The sequence below is a fragment of the Gymnoscopelus braueri genome (genome assembly GCF_963280865.1).
Source record: "Gymnoscopelus braueri genome assembly, chromosome: 14".
Taxonomy (NCBI): Eukaryota; Metazoa; Chordata; class Actinopteri; order Myctophiformes; family Myctophidae; genus Gymnoscopelus; species Gymnoscopelus braueri.
This window is the reverse complement of record NC_137619.1, coordinates 29,389,821-29,404,820: the sequence shown is the minus strand read 5'-3', so window position 1 is coordinate 29,404,820 and position 15,000 is coordinate 29,389,821. Positions and strand designations below refer to the sequence as shown.

General features: G+C 44.2%; 1 protein-coding gene across 1 annotated transcript in view; it reads right to left on the bottom strand.

Moving 5' to 3' along the window:
• pcnx2 (pecanex 2) overlaps positions 1-15,000 on the bottom strand; it is a 40,773-nt gene that overhangs the window by 5,778 nt on the left and 19,995 nt on the right. Inside the window, exons 21-35 of the mRNA XM_080450329.1 lie at positions 14,757-14,849; positions 13,448-13,598; positions 12,471-12,612; positions 12,009-12,186; positions 9,719-9,827; positions 9,417-9,546; positions 8,185-8,243; positions 7,281-7,496; positions 6,838-7,091; positions 6,148-6,402; positions 5,057-5,160; positions 4,376-4,520; positions 2,578-2,808; positions 1,215-1,372; positions 844-960 (exon numbers count right to left, since the gene is read on the bottom strand). Of these exons, the coding sequence (XP_080306455.1) occupies positions 844-960; positions 1,215-1,372; positions 2,578-2,808; positions 4,376-4,520; positions 5,057-5,160; positions 6,148-6,402; positions 6,838-7,091; positions 7,281-7,496; positions 8,185-8,243; positions 9,417-9,546; positions 9,719-9,827; positions 12,009-12,186; positions 12,471-12,612; positions 13,448-13,598; positions 14,757-14,849 (2,342 nt within the window). The remainder of the gene's footprint in view (positions 1-843; positions 961-1,214; positions 1,373-2,577; positions 2,809-4,375; positions 4,521-5,056; positions 5,161-6,147; positions 6,403-6,837; positions 7,092-7,280; positions 7,497-8,184; positions 8,244-9,416; positions 9,547-9,718; positions 9,828-12,008; positions 12,187-12,470; positions 12,613-13,447; positions 13,599-14,756; positions 14,850-15,000) is intronic.

Genomic DNA, 15,000 nt, shown 5'->3' with positions numbered 1-15,000 from the left:
GCTGATCACGCAAACCACTGGACAGCAGTGGACAGCAGTGGAACAGCACTTTTCTCCAAATGTTCTCCCCAGAATAGGGACGCTAAAGCCCGAGAGCATTGCACATGTACTGTCAGTGTGTTCTGGCTGACTAGGCACAACATGGACAATAATACTTACTGAAATTAAGACATGCTTAATAATTTAAAACCAAGGAAATAGGATTAACAATCTAAACTAATCTGGAAGGAAAGCTCACCTCCTTAACAGGCTTAAGACAGTGCAGTAGCATTATACATGCATATACACGCACACACACAGCATATGCGTGCATACTAATTTAACTGTGTCATGGAAATGTACATTTTTCAAGGCTGTCAGAGGCTGTCAAAAATAAGCATGTATTGTAGAGATGTAAGAAATTACACCATGAAAACGCATGTATTAGACTATTCAACAAATGGCAGTACATTTTGTATGTCTGGAAGTGTAACCAAATGGACCCTTACGTACATTTGGTTCCTTTTGGACCCTCTCAAGAGGTGTTAAATTAACACGGAAGATTTTACTGTGCATGCACAGGGGCAGTTTAGAAATTAAACTGCCATTAGTGGACTGACAGGTTAATGTGGGGCCTTTGCAATAAAGAACGCCAACATTAGCATACAGAAAAGAGCATTTGGTTCTTTTTACATTTGAATGGAGACATATACTGTATATTTCTCTGTTTACAATGTTCAGAAAGCTCAGAGGAAGACCGGCAAACACACAGGTACTCACACACGAGTGCACGCACGCGCACGCACACGCACACACACACACACACACACACACACTCGCGCGCGCGCGTTACAATGGACTGACCGCAGCCATTTGGAGCAGATCCAGGTGCGAATGGCGTCCAAACTCAAAGCCCCTCCGCCAATGCTGCTTAGCGTCCGGTGTGTTCCAGCATATGATGTGGTCAACGGTGACACGTACCTACAATGACAAGACAGGAGACGTTAGACTGTCCATGTTAAAGAAAAAGTAAAATCCTCGCTGTTGTAATTTTCCATTTGTGACTCTGAATGTAACTTAATTGGAATACATTTGTACATTCTCAGAGTAAAAGCTGCAATCTGTAGTTTCATGTCCTAATTGGGATCGCATCGCAAACCCCGGTCTCCCGCGTGGGAGTACACAGTGTACTTTGACAGCCCAGGGCCCTTAGAATGTTCCTCTCTGTCACGTACATGGGGTATCCCAGCGGCTGGTCACAGGATGAGTTGACCATGTTCCTCAATGCCTGCTTTGAGTTTTGGATGCTGCCTCGCTCCGGGTTCCGGTTCCTCAGGAACACCAGCTCCTGTTGCTGGCCTGCCCACAGCCCACGTACACACTCCTTATTAATCTACACAGAGGAGAGGAGAGGAGAGGAGAGGAGAGGAGAGGAGAGGAGAGGAGAGGAGAGGAGAGGAGAGGAGAGGAGCACCATGAGGAGTTCAGTGCATGAGAATGGATGAGAGACGTTTATAACACATTTCAACAACAAAGCAATTTACAAAGCTTTACACAAAACATTAAGACATTAAGACAGCATTAAGATAGTTTTAAAGAGATGCTGTATAGGATACTCCATAGACAACATAGGACACCTCAAATCCTAAATAAAATTGATCCTGGTAGGTCCCCATTGTGTATCAAATGCAAAAATGAGGTTGGTACTTATATACACTGTTTCTGGGGGTGTCCCAGGATTTCCAAATTCTGGTCTTGTGTAACAAAATAATTGAGTTAAATTTTTAAGTCTAAGATCTGTAAAGATCCTGGGCAAATTTTATTAGGGCTGCCATCTAAATTAGGTGTTCTAGACCCTAGAAGAGCTAAGCTTCTTAAAAATGCATTTTAATCAACTGGATTCATTGAGAAACCTCCATCAGTGACTCAGTGGTATAGAGAAATATATAGAGTACTGCCGATGGAAAGACTCAGTGATTAAATAAAAGGGAGGAAAAATAACTTTATGGATATATGGCGGCCACTGATAGATTACTTGTCCATGGATCTATCTACAGTACTTTGATTTATAAGGGAAGTGATTCTTTGGATTGGAAAGCCCCGGTTGTACTCTTACAATTTGCCTTTTGATGTGCTCTTGTGTGTTGTGGTACTTTTCTTTTTATATGAATGTTTAACTGCTTATCAATTACACACTCCATGAAGCCTTGAATTCATGGAGATTATTTAGTTTTTGTCTCATTCCTAAGCAAATAATTTGATGACTGGCCGAGTCTCCAGTAGGAGTAATGGAGTCTCAATTGAGACTCAATTGAGTCTCCTACTGACCGATGACCCGGTCATCAAATGATTGGCTTATGTGACAAAAACAAAACAATCTCCATGAATTCAAGGCTTCATGGGGTGTGTAATTGATAGAAAATAAGTAATTTTTTAAGCTCTGTTTTAAAAGAAGAGAGTTGTAGCAGACCTGCAGTTTTCTGGGTTTGTACCAGATAGTGGTGCATAGAAACTGAACACTCACCAATTCATTTCAAAACACACACACACACACTTCCACCACCTCCACCTCCATTTTGTGTGCCGCCGTCGTCATACCTTGATGACCTTGAAGCTGAGGTGTCGCTTGTAAAGCATGATAATCTTATACTCGTCAGAGCCGTCATCAATCATGTGCCGCAGGGTGAGCAGTGTGTCACGGCTGGACAGCACCGCCTTCCGCCACGCCGGGTCACTCTCGTGGCAGATGACCAGGCTGGTGCGGTAGTTACTGATGGCCTCGTACAAGATGGACGCCTCCTCTGTTTCCTCCAGGCACGTGAAGTGATCCTTGAGAGGTTGAGAGAGAGTAGAGGGTGGGGGGAAAAAAGGGGAGTCAACTGGCGCGCCTCGGTCAAACATGGCAAGCACGGTGCATCACAGGAACAGGACAACGCAGCAAAATGTAGAGAAGACACCGGAGCAGCTCGGGCAATTTTAAGCCTCTTTTATTAAAGTTCTAAGTACAAAGAGAAGACTGACGTTTCGGGAAGACACCTTAATAAAAGAGGCTTAAATTGCCCGAGCTGCTCCGGTGTCTTCTCTACATTTAGAGAGAGTAGAGGGTGTTGCGATGGAGTCGCATGGCAAACATCTACAAGATCTCGTATCGTGATGCGACAGGTTGTGAGCTTGTGTAGATTGTGATATATATATATATATATATATATATATATTTATATATATATATATTTATATATATATATATATATATATATATATATATATATTTCTTTTAGATAATTTCAGAATATAAATAAATAAAAATTTTGACCAAAATAAGGATGCCAGGGTTCATGTGGCTAAGTAAGCAGTGGTGGAAAGTAACAAGTAACTTTACTCAAATACTGTACTTAAGTACAATTCCGAGGTACTTTTACCATATTTGAGTGGTTCTTTCTTTTTTTATATATATACTTTGGTTACTAGTTATTTCGCATATTTAGATTATTAATCTATAAAGCAATTAGAATTAGTCCCACCTTTACCACCATTGTGAAATTGGTCATATTAGCCAATTATTTTTTACCCCTTGTTCTCCCCAATTTAGTCATTATGCCAATTGATTCCTCCCCACACACATTTCTGTGTTGTCACTGCTGTCGTATCCCACTAGGAGGACGTGGAGCCTTCGTCCTACTCCTCCCGCCCAACACTCCCCGCTGACAGGTGCCGCCCCAGCGAGTACGTGCAATGACCGATATCACCCTCCCCGCCCAGCTTCCCTCCACCGGCCAATTGTGTTTGTGTAGACGCTCGAACAAGCCGGATGCACCACGGTGGATTTGAACCCACAACCTTGGCAGTGACTTTACCATTGCGCCACCCGAGCGCCTCAATACATTTTTTATGGCCCAGGACCTTTGCTAGGGCTTGAGTGCTTGCGTCCTTCAGTGTGCTGGTTTGTGTTTGGAGGTAAATGGCAATCAGGGGATTGGAGGCAGCTGGCCACAGTGCCTCCAAGAGCATAAAGATCCGCCCTGCGCAGTTAGTTTTTCATTTCCACCCGAGCCACACCCCAGACCATGGCCACACGATAGCATTTTAATTTCTGTTTAACCTTGCGTTTCCATAGTTATGTCGGCAGCATGTTTCTCTGCCAGATTTTAGTTGGAAATTGATTTTTTTTATTATTACTATTTTTTATTTATTTATCCCTGGCATGTTTCCCTTATTTGTTATGGCTGTAACAGGACTTTTAGGCCAATCCACACCAATGCAACTCCTTGCAACTACTTGCAACCATTATCCCCACATGGCACCAGTCTGTGAGTCCAAACCGCTGCAACGGCCTCAAAAACGGTTTTGCGTTGGTGTGGACTGGCCTTTCTTCATCATGTGACGACAAGGTGTTTACCTGGTGCAGCTTGAGGCTCATTCTAACCCCAGGAGCCACCACTTTCTGTAGGAGATCCATGTCAGCAAACACCCACTCATCTTTTGTGGCAATGCGGAAGTCCCCTTTGAACAGGGTGTTGAAACCATATAGGAATGACTCCAGACTTGGGAGAAAAAGAGATGGGATGCAAGAGATGAGAGTTCAGAGACAGCGAATGAATCTAAGAGTAATATACTTAAGGTTATAAATCAGAAAATTACCCTCTGGTAATTCTTACTAACTGCAACTGTCAACTGCACAACAGCTGGTGGCTACTGAGAAGTCTGTATGGATTTTCCGAGTAGAAATACTGCCTTAATTGTTTCTGTTTTACAAGTTCTATTTAAAATCCCTGAAACTAAAATGCATTATGACCCAAGCTATCAGCTGCCATGCATATTTTTGTAATGACTTTTTTTTATGACTCCTGGACCATGCATTTCTTCATGTGATGTTCATGTGCTTCTTTTGTGAGAGTCTCAGTGTGAAAGACAGATGGGGGAAGGCGAGAGGTTAATTTATACTTGGTTGCGCTCAAAAATAGCCGATCTACAAGCTCACAATGCCTCGTGCTGCGACCTATTGTGAGCTTGTAGATCAGCTCGGTATGATGCACGACACTGTCCACCTGACGGAGCATACGCATAAATTGAGCATTACCTGTTGGACATGTTGTGTGATGCGGTACCAAGGGACCTCCTCCCCAGGACAGACAGAGCATAGGACAAAGTCACCAGAGGAGAGTCTTCATCACTGTCCACTGGCTGGACACACACACACACACACACACACACACACACACACACACACACACACACACACACACACACACACACACACGCACACACACACACACACACACACACACACACACAGAGGGCATAATAAAACATTACCTATGTTGGTTATGTAAATATGACATGTCAAGCAGCTGACCAATTTGGCAGCGTCCTGCTGTCACTGCAGATTGGTAGAGTATGTGCTTCTTTTCACCCACCATCGCCCCCAGGTGGCGCTGCTGTTTTCCCCTGTTTTTTTTTACATATATCTCCCTGCCCTTAAATGGTTGTCTTATATTTGTGCCAAGAAGGGAATAATATGTAGCAGAGTCTAAATGGCATGTGTATTAACATGTCAAATGTTTTCCAATTTACGTGTGACTTATCTGACTGAAAAGTCCCACAGTGTGTGTACTAAACGTAACCCAAAACCAGGCAGGTAGAAATCCATGTGAAACAGTGAAACAGTGAAACAAAGTCAAAGCCTGAGTGCTCATTTAACTGAGCGAGTCTGCACGAATGTATAACGAACGGTACCCGTAATTGGTTAAGTTTGTACAGTCTCACGAGTTACAAATGGATAAATGAACACTCAGGATGTTACCATCCGGGTCCATTTTTACACTTTCAGAGTTAACCCATTAAAACCGGGAACGCATCTGTGTAACCACTTAAACCATTATTTTATACTTTGGCTATTCAAAAACAGCAGATCTACGAGCTCATAACGTGGCACCATGAGCTTGTAGATCTGCTATTTTTGAAAAAACAGTTTTAACTCAAATCTTTGCTTCTGGGGGTCCCTGGAACTAAATATTTTGAGATGGGGGTCCGCGGCCAAATACATATAATTTTGGGGGTCCTTGACATGAAAAGGTTTGAGAACCACTGACATGAAAACTGTTAGGATTTAGAAGACATTTTGTAGAATCGGCCTCAGGTCTGAATGGGTTAAAGTAAGTTTTTTTTTACTTTCTCGCGCCTGTTGCGTACCGCCTCCATCTTGCCGGCGCAGTACTGGATCCACTCCAGGTAGACGTTGCAGAAGCTGGCGCGCGTCACGCCCTGCAGGCAGTGCACGTAGTCCTCGTCGATCTTGACGCTGAACACCTGCGGGTCCCGCTCGATGTGGTGCCACTTGGTGTAGGACTGCAGGGCTTCCTGGATGGACTCGTCCTTCAGCCAGCCGGTCAGCTTGGGAGACTGGACCAGGTAGTAGATGATACTCTGAAGAAAGGAGAGAGGAGGGAGAAGAGGGGAAATGGTGGGACGTGGCAGAGAGCAAGGAGAGAGAGGGAGGGTTAAGGAATGGGAGACAGAGACAGCGAGGGGGGGAAAGGGAGCAAATGAGATACGAGAAATGTTCCGCCTTATTTCGTTTTGACTTGAATATTAACTTTTTTCTATTGTCCTCCCCTCATCTCCCCTCCCCTACCGATTGATTGATTGATTGATTGATTGATTGATTGAATACTTAATGAACACGTTTGTTAACAACACATGTAGTGCAGTCAAAAGTTATGCTAAAAGGAACACAAAAAGCCCCAAGGGCTTGTTTCCATTGCGGTTTCAATTGTACTAAATTCATCAGTAAGACTGTGTATTCCTCTCCTCCTCTCGCTTCGACCTCCTCATATTCTCTCCGTCTGATGATGGACGTACCTTCAGGTAGTAGGTGATGAGCAGCTTGCGCAGGTCGTACACCTGCAGCATGGTGGCGGCGTTGTTCTCGCTGATGCTGTAGCCCTCCAGCAGGTACTTGGTGGCCGTCACCTCCCAGGCCAGCCAGCGCAGGTTGAAGGCCGCGTTGCACGACAGCACGTGAGGCAGGTGACCCGGCTCGCAGCAGCAGCACGCGTCGTCCTCCTCCACGCCCTCCGTGATGGCCTCCACCTCTCGCTGCTGGCAGTACGTACCTGGGGGACACATAAAAAAGAGAGACAGATGGAGAGTAGCCATAGAGTCAATGGAGGAGGTGGGGAGAGAGAATGAAATTAAGGAAGAAAGAAACTCCAGTTCCCATATTAAAAACTCCAGTTCCCATATTAAAAACTCCAGTGCCCGTATTACTATAAAAAAAACTTGTGTCCAGCCACAGCGTATACCTCTGAACTCCAGCCCCCTCAGCTGGAAGGTGACCAGGCCGTTGCCGATCTCTATGAGGTGGACCAGGGCGTTGAGGTAGTCAGAGGCCAGGATGAAACAGTCCCCGGCGCTGTAGTTGCCCCAGCGGCCCAGCTGCAGGTCCCCGCACAGCGAGTGCTGCAGCGAACGGGTGAGGTACTCATAGAAGATGGAGTTGAGGTTGTTGTCGTCACAGCCTGGAAGAGCAGGACACGTGGAATGAAGAGAGATAAAAATCTCACGACTGAAACATTTTGGTCAGGCCAAATCCTATTATCTGTGATTTGTGAAACAGAAAGACAGGAGTCTCCCCACACACTTGCCCTCCGTTTCCTAAACAACTGGCAAAATACATAGAATAATGTATTATTGTTCTAAACCCATCTTCCTGCTGTTCTGCATACAGCCAACCAGTTGAAGAAATCGCAGATTGATGCTTTAACCTTCGCTTTTATGAAATATCCGAGACCATTAGGGTTTATAGAAGATGCCTCTGCACATGTATTCCATTGTTAGTTTGACCACTTAAAATCTTCACTAACCACTTCAAGTCTTTCATCTTAAGATAATTAGTAACCGAAAATAGCAGATCTACAAGCTCACAACACGTCACAGCGCGACGTGTTGTGAGCTTGTAGATCGGCTATGCGCAACATGCTTCCAAATTACTGAAATCAGTCATGGCGACAGAATTTTAAATCCAAGGTGAGATTTACAGCAGAGTAGATGGACGGAAGGTATGATGATGGGTCAATGTTTTGGAAGGACAAAGTGGGAGATTCAGTAAACAACATGCTTTTAAAACATAGTTTAAAGGCTGTGTTGATGTTGACAGGGAACAATGAATTCCCTACTTCATCTCACAAAAGTAGATGTAAATCTTACCTGTCTCCTTATCCACCTGGGACACCAGCCTGCTGTTAGAGTTGTCAATACGCTTAGTGCTGCAGAGAGACAAGGACAAGAATCCGTTTAAATTGAAGACCCTCGAAATTCTAAGACCCGGATCAGAGCCAAGTCCGGGTGAAACCCTGATCGCCTATCCAAAGCTACAGGCCTGCTCTCTGTCTGTATACTGTACATTGTGTAATACAGAGTGTATGCATAACCAATATTGAAAATATTGAATTAAAAGACATACAAATACTACTTCTGCGACTGAATTGACATTAAAACAGCGTTCTCAAAATGGTAGATGACCATCAGCATTCTCAGAGTGACAACACCAACCCTTCCAACCCAAAGTCAGCACCCCTACCAGACGGACCTGAAACCAGATATCTTGGAACTGAAAAACTGAATTAAAAAGCTTGCTATTCTGTTGTCGGTAGTTGGTGATGGCGCTGTTTTCTCTGTTGTTTCTGCTGTTGTTGGCGGTGTTCAGATACTACTGCTGAGGTTTGACATAGTGCCACTACTTAGCGTACGGAATAGAATATCTCCCAGAGACACCAGCTGGTGGTTTTGAATCCCGAGGAGATAATGTGGTCTTGTGGTTCATGTTACTACTAGAGCAGAGAAATATTTCCGTTGCATCCTTCCCCTTTAAGCTGTGTCATTCAGGAGCCTGACTGTGGTAAATAAAGACATGGACGTACATTAAGGAAGCTGCTTTCCATTTTTTATCACACAGCTCTAATTCTAAACATAGGCATATTCTACTGTAGTGAATGTCAACTCAGAGGGATTCGACACTCTTGTAGCGATGGAGCACTCTGGTTTATTTCTAGAGTGCTTTTTTTATTTCTGCTCAAGTAAAACCAGTCTTTTCCATCAATAAATAAAAGACTGGCAGAGGGAGTGGGTTGCCGTTGGGAGATGTATGTGTGTTTTTCGCCCCAGCTCGTCACTTAAAGGACACAGACATCCCACAAGACTTGATCGTGGGCAATGTATCTTTTATGGCGATCTCTTCGAGCTACCTATGTATCCTCTCGTCATTCTCCCTCCCTCTGTCTGCATCTATTTAACCGTCCCTTGCACTATGGCATTCTCTGTACCGTCTCCCTCCAGGCATCAACACCTCCCCCCTCTCTCTTCCTCCCTAATCCTCAAGTTTTTCTTTTGCCGTTTTGCTCTTTTGAGGGCCTTTCCCTATACCTCTGACAGGCCCTTACTTGTAGTTGCGTTCCCAGAACTTGACGGGTCGTGGGTAGGAGGAGATGAAGATGGCGCTGCCCAGGAAGGGAGCCAGCGGGGTGTAGAACACCGTGGTCAGTAGCGTCTGCAGCAGCAACATGGCCGAGTCTGGGCACACACGTGGCCGTCAGGGAAAGCAAACAGATTACTGATGCTCACATGCCCGTGTTCGCTCGCACGTGCACGTGCACGCACACGCACACGCACACGCACACGCACACGCACACGCACACGCACACGCACCCGCAGACACACAACAAAGATGTTTAGTGAAGGATACGAGGCACAGCGAAGGGCTGAGCAAAGGCGTGGAAAGCACTGCCCCAGGCGATCTGCCAGGGGGCGATGTAGACCAGGATGAAATGGAGCTTCAGCAGCAACTCGCGCATCTGAACATAATAGAGATAAAAAACACCATCAGTCCTAAAAAACACACACACACGTCTTCCACGTAATATACAGTACATGCTCCTCTAAATCAGTGATTCGCAACCTTTTCTGGGTCAGGGATTCACGGGCCCACCCATCAGCGAGCCTATCGGCTGTCGTGTCAAGTGGTCAGACGGCTCACATATTATCCTCTAGAAGAAAGAATCCTTTTGCACGCCTACTGAGCTGGACAGGTGCGTCTGAGTAATGAGTAATGAGTAATGAGTAATGAGTAATGAGTAAGCAAAAAGAGGGGAGTCCCGCACACTGTCTTCACTTACAAAAATGTGTTAAGTATTAAGACCGGTAACGCATCTGTGTCATTTTTAGATTTCTTTGGGCTATTCAGAAATAGCAGATATACAAGCTCATAGCGTGGCAAATAGAGCTTGTAGATCTGCTCATTTAAAAGAGTTGTGAAGTATTTTTTTGTGCAAATCTTTGAATATATATATTTTTTAAAGCGAACATTTGTAACTCAAATCTTTGCTTCTGGGGGGGTCCCTGGAACAAAATCTTTTGAGATAGGGGATCCACGGCCAAATAAATATCATTTTGCGTGGTTATTTGACATGAAAACGTTTGAGCACCACCGATATAGCAACATACGTTTTTCAGAAAACTGTTAGAAGACATTTGTAGATGCGTTCTCGGATTGAATGGTTTAATATGTAACGTTTCGGACGCTCAGGCATTTTATCATTAAAACCGTGTTTTGCCAATTATTCGGGGGGCCCATTTGCAATACCCTCGCGGCCCACCAGTGGGTCCCGGCCCACAGGTTGTGAATTAGTGCTCTAAGACATTGGTAAGCAGCCGTCTCTCTGTCACAGAGCAGCCTCTTGTTTCCTGCAGAATGTTAACTAATTTTGCGGTCTTGTATCTGGTTTCAGTTCCTCGTCCAAATAAGTTGTTCAAATATTTGGCCCTCAGAGTCAAGGTCAGACAGCAGAAATGAAGCCGTGCGTTGTGGGTTTCGTCCGACAGACAGACAGTTATTTATATCTGACAGCCAAAATATACTACTGTCATAGTCCGGATAACAGCAAGTAAAGCCTCTATTTCTGTCGTTCTTTGTTTCTGTGTCTCTCGTCTTGCTTTATGTGCTCCCCACCAAACACACTCACATGCGCGAGCGTGCACACACACACACACACACACACACACACACACACACACACACACACACACACACACACACACACACACACACACACACACACACACACACACACACACACACACACACAGGGCTCACTGGCTCACCTTGTCAGCAACTACTGCCTTGTACGTGATGAAATACAACACTTTACCATGACCATTTACATACATAGGCTAATGTTTAGTTGACACTAGGTAACATTTAGATACAATTTCGATGTTTAGCTGACACTACTGTAGGACAATGCAGCTTATCGAACTTGGATTTGGCTTGAACTCACTGCCCTATAAACGCTAATGTGAAAATATCCACATCCTGTTCTCCATTCTAGGAAAAGCGCATGGTGTGTGTGTGTGTGTGTGTGTGTGTGTGTGTGTGTGTGTGTGTGTGTGTGTGTGTGTGTGTGTGTGTGTGTGTGTGTGTGTGTGTGTGTGTGTGTGTGTGTGTGTGTGTGTGTGTGTGTGTGTGTGTGTGTGTGTGTGTATGTGTGTCATGTGCTTCGGAGATTAAGCAGCGATGAGAGATGAGAAAACTGCCAAATGCCCCAGGACATATTCCACGCAACACTTTCTGCTTCGGCTGGTGTGTGTGTGTCTGTCCTTGGCTTTTATGTGTATAAATTTGTGCGCATGTGACGTCTTTGTCTGTGAGTACGTGCCATGTTGCACATTCTGACCTTGTAGTAGTGTCTCTTTGTGTGCCCATATACAGTATCTGCCTGATTGTGTATGTGTATGTCTTCTCTCTGGGTATCTGACTGTGTATTTATCTATGTCTCTACTTTCTCACACAGTCGCGCACACGCACACACACACACACACACACACACACACACACACACACACACACACACACACACACACACGCACTGATCATTGACATTTCCGTTATCATCACTGCATCACTCCTCCAGTAGTACCACCATCATCATCATCATCATCATCATCATCATCATCATCATCATCACAATCATCATCACCTTGTGGAAGACAATGGACATGAGAAAGAAGTCGAGCAGAAAGCTCTCAGACGCGTGTGGACAATCAAAGTGGAAGAAGACCAGCGTGAAGAGGAGGGTGAGGAACTGCATGGTGGGGTCGCAAAAGGACGACCGCAGCAGCTTCATGCCGGCCACCGTGGTCAGGAGCACGTCACAGCTGCAGGGTGTTGGGTGGGGAGGGGTCATGTGCATGAGGGGGGGGGGGGGGGAGAGCAGTTAAGAAACCAAGACTGCTACGAGTTTTAATCTAACTTGCATGTCTCTCCTCTTTTTGCCCTTGGTTTCCTGTTTCTCTAAGCTATACTAAGAAATAAAACATAAAATACCACTAACAAAAGAACTGTTAATAGATACACATATGGGCAGTCAGTGCACCTGACACTACTCTTATCTCTAGGTGTGTGTATGTGTGTGTGTGCTTGGATGTGCATGTCCACTCACTGGATTCCCAGCTTCTTGCGGTGACTGAGGGCGAAGCCATCGTTGGTGAGCGCGCTCAGGATGACGGCGGGGTAGACAACGTACTTCTCGAAACACAGCAGTCCCACATACAGCCGTTCAAACCACATCAACACGGCATCCTCTGGACACATTAAAGTCAACCAAGCATATCAGCTTTCTAGAACACAGAAAGCCCTGCACAGGCGCACACTCAGAACCAAGGACAGGTGTTTAAAATTAATCTAACATGGTTAAAATGGTTTGAAGTTACAATCCGGAAATCCGTGCTCTTGAATACATCATGATTGATATTTTGTTGAGTCGCTGTGGAGTGGACAGTGCAAAGACTAGAGTGTTTGTATGTAAGTCACTCTGTCCGCTATGTGCACTGGAGGTGACTGCTGAACTATGCATACCCTTTACTTTACTTTGTTTTACACGTTTAACAACATTAACCCTAGTGTCCCTATTCTGGGGTCGAACATTGGGTGAAAATAGCAGATCTACTAGATCTGCTATTAGAAGCTCACAGCGCTTTGCATTGCGATGTGTTGTGAGTGTGTAGATCTGCTTTTCTTTTTGCAAAGAAATGTAGTGGTGTACAGGAAAAAAAAAGGTGTGGACCAAGTATAGAGCCCTAGGGGACCCTGGTCAACTAAGTACTGTATATATATATATATATATATATATATATATATATATATATATATATATATATATATGGTTTAAGTAGTTAAGCACAAATTGCAAACTCGAAGCAGTTTTGAGTTTAAAAGGTAAAGGTAGGGAAAGTGTTTCGGTTAAAACAAAGCGTTTTTTGTTAAAAGCTTAAAGCACTATTCTGATAGTAATCATTGCTGTAGAGTGTTTGTTCAGTCACAGGGGTCTCCCTGTCTCTAAAGGTAGGGTAAGTGCTTTTCTTTGGTTAAAATAAATCAATCACGACATTTATTCAAGAGTGTGGATCAGTGGCTTACCTCTAGGCTCAAACTGGTGGTACTCTTTGGTCTTGAGGACAGGGTGGGAGATCCACAGCCAGGGATGGTGCTTCCTGAGCTGGGGGATCAGGTAATGGGTCACGAAGCCCACCGTTCCCGCCAGCGCGTACAACACGATGGTGACAAACGGCTGGAGAAAGAGTCATGACTCTATATAAATAACTACGCAGAAAGATAATAATATGACAACAAATGATTAACTGATCATCCTTCAGTTATGTCACTTTCAAAGTGTTACACAGTATAAACTAGAAAAGTGTGCTCCTCGGAGCACAGGTCTCCGCCAGGCCAGGTTGCCTACCTAGGGCCTGCAAACTTTGGAAGGCAGTCATAGCCAATTGGAATGGGATCTGAAAAATCTTACTGATACATCTTGATCACATGACCCCAGAGATAATGTGTAACGATTTGTGTGAGTTTCAGACCAAATCTGTAGGAGTATTAGCAAAAAGTATGTTTTGAAGAAAAAAATGTAATCTGGCACAAACAAGGCCTATAAATTGCATCATGATCCAAGGAATCCAGGGGAAAAAAAGATGATTTTACGACGGTTCAAGAGTTATAGGCCAAAACGTTAACTGGGCTGTTGTAGCGCCACCATGAGGAGATTTGAAAAACAATTGGAGGGATGGAGGTTCTTCCTTGGCTTAGTGGGAATGTGCGTGCAAAGTCGGCGCTGCATTCATGATGTATGGCATTTTGTGCAAAACGGGCCACCCTCATCTTTCTCCTTTTTTTTTTTTTCATTCTCTCATTGACTGTAATTTTTGTGGTATTAATACCGTTTGTCATGAAAATATATTGCACTAAAATGTCCTTGCATTTTCGGTCAATTGATTAATGGTGGATATGAATATTTGTTTAATTTGATATTGTGTACTAGTGTCTGTGGTGTTGTGTAGTTTGTTATATGTTGTTACGTGTATGTCTTGAAAAATCAATAAAAACATTTGAATAATAAAACGGGCCACCCTCACAAAGCCAATCATAGTCAATCGGAATGGAATATGAGAAATGTACAATACAAAATCTGTAGGAGTAGTAACAAAAAAAGTGTTTGGCAAAAATCTGTCTCATGGTGGCGCTATAACAGGCCGATGTGAAAAAAATGGAGGTTCAGGTTGATCGGGCCAACAAAGCCGGAGATTAGCTTCTCACAGACAGACGGACACACACTCACACACTCACACACGCACGGAGGACAGATAGGGGCGAAAACAACTACTGTAACAGTAGTAAATTGACAAATTGAACGCTCAGATGTAGTGAATACATGAGCAAGTCTTACCTTGAGAGACAAGAAGACCGTACTGGCGGTTATGGCAAAGGTTAAGATGTAGGCGACAGAACACACGACCACATCCGACAGCAAAATCTCCTTCTATGGATCACAAGAGAGAAAGAGAATCAGAATATATATATAATAACTCCTAATGGGATGATTATCGGATTATTAGTTTGGCTATTTTTGGCGTGCAACGTGGTGGCATGCGACCAAGTATAAATCAGGGCGTAACATTTTCACGTCCCGG